Source organism: Mytilus trossulus, unplaced genomic scaffold (assembly GCF_036588685.1).
Source record: "Mytilus trossulus isolate FHL-02 unplaced genomic scaffold, PNRI_Mtr1.1.1.hap1 h1tg000215l__unscaffolded, whole genome shotgun sequence".
Taxonomy (NCBI): Eukaryota; Metazoa; Mollusca; class Bivalvia; order Mytilida; family Mytilidae; genus Mytilus; species Mytilus trossulus.
The window spans coordinates 574,556-582,734 of NW_026963312.1; the positions used below are offsets into that span (position 1 = coordinate 574,556).

Below are 8,179 nucleotides of genomic sequence, written 5' to 3' on the forward strand. Positions count from 1 at the left end.
GAATTTGCGGTCTCTTAATAGCTTACTCGCTCTATTGCGATAAAAAATAAGTTGAAACTAAATCAAACCAAAGAATTAAAAATATTATTTACAGCCTTTTCGCTTAAGAGGCTGCACTAATAGGTCCGAGTACACAGTGATCGTCCCTGATTTTCGTTGTCTAAAAATATAGTCCCTAGTGTTGACAGTGTGTTACTGGTAATTTTTTTACAACCTTCCAAGTTTATTTCTTCCTGTTTTTTGTCTCAAACAGCAAGAATAGGTATAAACTTACAATGTGAAAAATATTCATGATATTTTAAAGTGAAGTCTAGCTAAAAAGGTTAAAAATTAGCATTTGGGAAGCTGTCAAAAGATATCAGGGCCCCTTTTTACATACAATTGTCCATGTTTGGAGTTAGAGCCGATAAAGTTATTTAAAAATGATATATAATTTGTCCCAAAAGTAGTACAGCACACTGTTAAAATATTATTGAGAAATCGCAGTTTTTTTTTATAATTTCCATTTATTATCTTTAAGAATTGCAATATGTAAAACCTGTGAACTCGGATCTAAGATAACAATGCAAACGAAGATTGAAGCAAACAGATACATCATTTGGTCTCTGGTGAGATGTTATATCATCAAATCGTACCACATTTTCTTTTTTTTTCCTGCGTGAGGTTAAGTGACACTATGTAAACCTTATTTTTCTTGTTTAAAGAAAGGTTAAATATCCCAAAGGGATATTCTAACTGATCAAACCACCTTCGTGAAATGCAGGTTCAAACACAATTATAACTGTGGCCTTAACATTATCCATTCTTTAATTTAACCCTGAAAATGCTTGTCTAGTCTTTAAAAGGGCAAAATACTTGAATCCGTCTAGTCTGTAAAGTGAAAAATAACATTACTGACCTAAGATGAAATCATGCACTGGAAAATGGTTCAAAGTTGAGATGGGATAGGTATTTAAGGGAATTTAAAACAATATCTTGTATCATTTCTGCATATAGAATATAAGGGACACTAACTTTTGGAATCAAGTAAGTTGGAGAGTATGTTGTATTGTCATTGATTTGATTTAAGTTCATTGTTGTTAGTAAGATGTGTAAGTAAACGAAAGTATATGTGTATTTATTGAAATTTAAAGCAGCCTCTTGTGTGATTTTTGCAGAAATATTTTGATGAAATACGTCTTCGTAAATCACATAGGTTGAAAAGTAGGTTGTAATTTTAGATGATTATCTTTTATTTTTAGTAAGGTGTTTTAAACAACAAAAGAATAATTACTCCAATGAGTTAAAATTAAATCGTTAGGAACTCAATCAAAAAATTGGGAACCATATACTTTTAAATTTCATTTTTCCTAGCCCTTCTTATACATATTTAATCATTACTATATCAAATTACTTGGTATATAAATAACGATACTCTTATATTGAATTTGTTTAACGCAGTAACTTTTAAACACAAATAACACAATAAATAAATAGAAAACTGAACGTTAAGATAACTGGGAGCTTGCGATGAACTGACAGCTCACCAATTTGATTGTATTGTATAATGGAACCAATCCGTTTAAACCACCAACATTTGTTTTTATATATTAACATACAAGTACCAATATTGTAATTAGATCTCTGAATATAGTTCACATTGGCACTAATATTGATTTTGTCATTAGCAAATTAAAACATAACTAAATTTCATTATCTTTTGAGGCGAGATGTATAGGGGACACAGCCACGTTAACTTTTATTTCTATAGAAGTCGCTCTTCACTATACTACTACCTGTCGATACATTTATTTTTGGCATTGCACAAGTCATGTCTTCTTTGACTATTAATGACGTTAAAATACTAAATCCCTGTGATGTGTTTTAGTCGATTTTAGTCTCTGATGCATGGTTTTTTACTATTAATTGGTTTTGGCTTTTAACTAGGTGTCAGTGACTGCGAGTACTCTCAAATCGTATTTTCTTGTTAATTCGACCTGTTGATACTGTTTATAATGCTTTTTTGTCATTTTTGATTTATATGGATCTTGTCTGTACACCCGCTTTGATTATTTGTAATATCTTCAATTTTTCACTTATTCTTACAACATTTGTATAAACTTCAAGATTATAAAAAAACGGGTTTTTTCTAAAGTGAACATTGATTGGTTAAATATTTCTCAGTGTGTTTGAATTTGTTTGTTAGCCTTTTGGTCATGAATGATTGTCTCTAATATTTAATTAACTGCATTTGTATTCAGATATCGCAGATCAAATTTATTCGTTCATTGTGTAATCATACGTTTTTTGATTGAGTTAAGTCTGTCAATTGATATTTTATCGTATGTTTTTCTCTGTTGTGATGTTATGCTATTGTTTCAGAAAAAGGGAGAAGGTTTGGATCCATTAAAACGTTTAATCCCGCTGCAAATGTTTGCACCTGTCCTAAGTCAGGAATCTGATGTACAGTAGTTGTCGTTTGTTTATGTAATATATAAGTGTTTCTCGTTTCTCGTTTTGTTTATATAGATTAGAACGTTGGTTTTCCCGTTTGAATGGTTTTACACTAGTAATTTTGGGGCCCTTTATAGCTTGTTGTTCGGTGTGAGCCAAGGCTCCGTGTTGAAGGCCGTACTTTAACCTATAATGGTTTAATTTTTAAATTGTTATTTGGATGGAGAGTTGTCTCATTGGCACTCACACCACATCTTACTATATCTATGTAAACATCGTAATTTCGACATATCTCTGAAAATCCGTTGAAGTAAAAAAGATGCTATTTGACGATGAAATCTTAAGTTAAAAAAAGAAACTGTTATTAAAATACTAATTTCAGATTAAAACGTTTTGACATTTTTTTTTATACGAACCTTTAAAATCTCAAGCGGGAAATGGACAAGAGAGGTTTTTTTTACCTAAATTGTCAATAGTCAACAATTTTTTAACGTCTAAAAGATTTTATTTTATTTAAGAATTTTTACCAATTTGCAGTTTTTGGAAACAAGACGATGGCAGGTAAAAAGAAAGTTTGTATCATTGGAGCAGGGCCTTGTGGTACCTCAGCATTATTTCACTTTGATCAGATCAGCGATTCTTCGACGGAAGTCGTCTGCTACGAGAAAAGCGACACGTGGCTTGGACTTTGGAATTTTACATGGATGACTGGTATAAATTATACTTGCTTGTACAGTAAAATATTTTAATCCTCATAATATATTACAAAACAAAAGTCATTTTAACATAAGTTAATCAGATTCTTCAACATGAAACACAATACGTTTGAGTCATCCTTTTAAATATTTAGTGCAATTTTTGTTTGTCATAAATGTGCGATAGCGTGGAAGAGTTAGATACGACGCTATACTACAGATGTTCGACTAGCGCCAACCTATTATGTATTTGTATTGTCGTTTATTTGTTTTGAGAAAATTATATTAACTTAAAACAGAGTGAAACCAGTTGAATCGACGTAATGAGCGACCCTCCACATGTGACGAATAATTAAACCAGTCTTCAAAGTAAAGTGTAGATAACATTTGTCGATTTACCTTCTTCAGGAACGCCGAAATCCTACACAATTTAAATCCGATTTATATGTTATATACAAATATATTGAAAAAAGAATTTTGTTTTCGAATAATACTGTATATATAACATACAATATTTGTACAATCTTAAAAAATAATGATAACAACACGTTTAAACTTCCATGCGTTCGACGCGTGTGTTTTGAATTAGCGTCATCAGGGACGCATACGATAAATTTGGAAAAGATCTCCAAGGTATTGTTCAACAAGAGGCAAAACATACAAATAGGACATTCATACTCATGTAATTAATTGTCAACACGATGATAAAAAAGAATAAGAAAGACCCACAAAAAAACCCAACAGAAGTTATAACAGATGCTCAGCAAGGGTAAGCCGATTCTGCTCCACATGTGTATTTGTAACTTCTTTCTTTTATAGTTACCTTAAAATGCTTCTTTAAACATTTGTAAGACACAATAATATAATATTGTTGATTGGTTTTGTAGCAATGTGTAGTGTTTCAGCTGTTCTGTTGTTGATGTGTTTTCTGAAGATTTGGTTTGTGACCCGGATTAGTTTCAGTTAATTCAATTTAACTATTCAACTTCGGTCTTTATCTTCACCTTTTTGCTTTTCTAGGTACTGATGAATTTGGAGAACCATGTCATGGCGGTATGTACAAACATCTATGGTCGAATGGTCCAAAAGAAGGTCTAGAATATCCGTATTATACATTTACTGATCACTTTGGAAAAGCAATACCATCGTTTCTTCCACGACCGGCTATGAGAGATTATTTGGAAGGTACTATTGCTTTTAATTTGACTATTTGATATTTTATTGCCTTTTAAATTATGATACCCCCAGTAATCCCAAACGAACAGCTGTTGATATATTCTTACATTTTGGCCAAGGTGTGCGAGCATTACCTTCAGAAATACAACATTTTGGCCAAGTTGTGCGAGCATAACCTTCGGAAATGCATTATTTTGGCCAAGTTGTGCGAGCATAACCTTCAGAAATGCAACATTTTGGCCAAGGTGTGCGAGCATAACCTTCAGAAATGCAACATTTTGGCCACCATGTGCGAGCATAACCTTCAGAAATGCAACATTGGATAAATTAACAGGTCTTAGAAGGGTACAATATATATATACTGATACGTGCAGCGATCTAAACACTAAACTTAATGCTTTCTTAGCCACGATGAAATCTGTGGGAATACATTACATGGTATTTTTGGGGAATTACAAATATAATTATACGGTGACGGGGAGTAAGACCGACTTTAGGATTTTAGAAAATAAATGATAGAAGGAAGAAGGTATAATTTGAAGTTCATGATTAAACCTTATCATGCATAATTTTTGTTTAATCGCAATCAAGGTCATAATCCTGGTATCTCCCTGTGCACCATACTTGTATTCGATGTGCACAGTATGACCCCTGGGGCATACTTTTATTGAAATATATACGCATGAAGTATGGACTAGAAAGTATATAAAAAAATGAATATTTCTACCTTTTGACTATTTAAGGTTAATAGGTAGTTTTTAATGGCACACTAAACGAAAAAAACTCGTCAATATTTGTGTTTCAATTTCCTAATACGAATTATATATACAGTGAAAGCTGCAAGTATCGGCAGGGTATTTACAATTAGACTAAAAATAAAGATGACTACTGAGGTACATTTTCCTTATAACTATACATTCATCCATTAATTCAATATTATTTTTATAGGCAGGCTTGTCAAGAAAAGCAAATCAGATTTAAAGCGGTTTATCAAATGGAACACTTCAGTAAGATATGTGAGGTACAACAAAAAGGCAGATGACTTTACAGTTACAACTGAAGATCTTAAGACAGGCCATACAGTCGACACCAATTTCACACACGTGATAGTTGCCGTAGGAATATTCAATACCCCAGACAAACCATACTTTGAAGGCATCGAGACCTTTCCTGGGAGAGTAATACATTCACATGACTTCCGTGACGCTACACAGTTCAAAGGTCAGCGTGTTTTGGTTGTTGGAGCAAAGTATTCGGCAGAGGACATAGCGTTGCAATGTTTGAAATTTGGGGCCAAAAGTATTGTGACGTCGTATAGATCGAGTCCAATGAATTTTAAATGGCCGGTTGGAATTGAAGAAAGGCCAATAGTTCAGACAATTGAAGGCAAAGTGGTACACTTTCTTGATGGCAGTTCTACTGAAGTTGATTCAATCATCCTGAGCACTGGTTACAAGTACAAATTCCCATTCATGGAGGATAATTTACGTTTGTCTTCATCCCGTACTTTATATCCTACTAGCTTATACAAGGGATCCCTGTGGTTACAGGAAGGTAACAAGAAACTGTTTTACATGGGAGTTCAGGACCAGTTTTTCTCTTTCACAATGTTTGATGCCCAGGGCCTCTGGATATGCAGGTAAGACACACCATTGTTTTTATTGTTTCGAAAATTGTGTTTAATAAAAGCGACAGTAGTTTACCGTTTTCAATATTAAGCCTTGTAGCAAGTGTCTCTATATAAGAGTGATTTAATTCACCTTGCTTCTTTTTCATATAATGTTAAAACGTACTTGGCGTTAATATCGGAGCTTGCATATCGAAAAGGGTAAGTAGACTATGTTGATAAACGTGTAAAGACTGTCAGTTGGCCAACATCAATAGTTCAAATAGTTTGGAAGGTAAATGATTATAATTTTTTCACCTTTTTGCTTTTTTTGTTATATATATATATGATTATTTATCTATCGACACCTCTTTATATGATCTGCTCCAAATACATGTATTATTATGAGGTAAACACTGGTTCCTTTAAAACATAAAAACTCTTCCAGTTCAGATATTTGCTGCTTCTAAGGTAAGCAAAAAGGAATAAGGAGAAAGAACAAAGACTAGAAGACTGAATAGTGTGTCCGAGTATTGTGATATGTCTTCACGAAGAACTTCTTTCTAGCATGTTAAAAATCTGTTTAAGAAAATCGGTCTACTGCAGCCAAGGTTCAAAGTCAAAATTTATTAACCTGCTAATGCGCTTAACTGACATTGAATGTTAAAGACCTATTCATCATCCGTCTTAAATCACAATTACACTGTTTAATAATTATTTTTGCATCTTTTTCGAGTAGAAAATGATCCGAATATAAAACGTTGCGTATGTGCAAAATAATTATTTTTCCTTTTAATCTACACAAAATTTAATTTGAAAACCGCCATTTTCAATCGGCGCAAAATGGAGTTACAAAAATTAAACGCGTAATTACGTATCATCAAAAATAGTTTGGTTTAAAATAGTTGAGAATTAGATCGACCCTTGAGCAGTTGACTCCGGTAATGCATTCTTCCTATAAAACTGTTTTCGAATAAAAACAATATATAGAAAATGAAATGTTCATGATACAAAAACAACTGTTGTATTCATTTTCTTTATTCATTTAGGTATATAACGGACACGCTACCAAACAAACTAACCAATTGTGACGAAATGAAGAAAGAAGCACGGCAATGGCTACAGAGGTGTAGAAACCTGAAAGGAAACATTGAACAAATTGATTTTCAGGCTGATTTTATCAAAGATCTGAGCGACGGAACTGGATATTCGCCCGATGCACCTAAGGCAAATAAATTTTTCCACAAGTGGGATAGCGATAAAAAGGCGAATATTGTAACTTACAGGGACCAACAATTCAAATCGCTGTATTCTGGTACTGAAACTGCTCCATGCACCAAACCGTGGTTTCAGAATTTTGACGATTCAATTAGCCAATTTATTAAGAGATAGACTTATTATGTATGTTCGACTTTCATTGAATGACATACCCCAAACATATAATATGCCTAAACAGTGTATACTTTTTATAATCCTGGTACCTTTAGTAACTATTGGGAATGCTTAGTTGTATTTTATTCTTACACTATAAAAAGTATGTTAAGCTTTATATTTTACATTTTGACAACATGCTTGATTGTAATACCATAACAGCTTAGCTCAAGTATTTTGTTTTTATAATAATCAAGCATTTGATAATAACTAAATAAAAGCATTTTCTATAATTTAGCCTTTATTACATCTTGTTAAAGAAATGATATATCAAAAACATCAAATGATGTGGTAAAACTTTTTAATATCACAATTTATCGTCGTCACATTGTCTGTTTCTCTCAACTCATCTCTTAATAATAGTTATCAAAGGTATCAGGATTTAATTTAGTACACAAGACGCGCGTCTCGTCTACATAAAACTCATCAGTGACGCTCATATCAAAATAGTTTAAAAGCCACAAGAAAATCCTTAGTTTTTCGAAAAATTAAAAGTTGTGTTAACAGGTACATGTAATAAAAATGATTTTCATATACTTAGACTAAATAACATTTGATTTTTACTGTATGATAATTGCATTAAATGAATGTAAAGTTTAAGACAAAATTTAGAAAGTTACTTTTAAAAAAGGTTGACTTTTCCAAACAATGTACATTATGTACATTATGTATATTTTTTATTATCTTTTTTTTTGTTGATTCGTCCATATTAAAGTGGGTTTTTTTCTTCTCTGTTGAGCATATGATAGAAAGATTTCATATCCAATGTTCTTAATTTTGGGTTCGACGTCCGTGAACTTTTTCACTCTTTGAACTTTTATTTGGGAACCACGTAAAA

General features: G+C 32.4%; 1 protein-coding gene across 1 annotated transcript; it reads left to right on the top strand.

Annotated features, from left to right (window-relative positions):
- The first annotated feature begins 883 nt into the window (after nt 1-883).
- Nucleotides 884-7,797, top strand: LOC134701092 (trimethylamine monooxygenase-like). The gene is made up of 5 exons (XM_063562233.1): nt 884-1,026; nt 2,971-3,144; nt 4,149-4,313; nt 5,253-5,943; nt 6,960-7,797. Exons 2-5 carry the CDS (start codon nt 2,988-2,990, stop codon nt 7,300-7,302), a joined length of 1,356 nt encoding a protein of 451 aa, XP_063418303.1. The 5' UTR covers nt 884-1,026; nt 2,971-2,987; the 3' UTR covers nt 7,303-7,797.
- Nucleotides 7,798-8,179: the final 382 nt, after the last annotated feature.

Coding starts and splice junctions, on each gene's coding strand:
- LOC134701092 (XM_063562233.1), top strand. CDS start 2,988: ATGGCAGGTAAAAAGAAAGTTTGTATCATTGGAGCAGGGCCTTGTGGT. Junction 3,145..4,148: donor GAATTTTACATGGATGACTG/GTATAAATTATA, acceptor TTGCTTTTCTAG/GTACTGATGAATTTGGAGAA. Junction 5,944..6,959: donor CAGGGCCTCTGGATATGCAG/GTAAGACACACC, acceptor TTATTCATTTAG/GTATATAACGGACACGCTAC.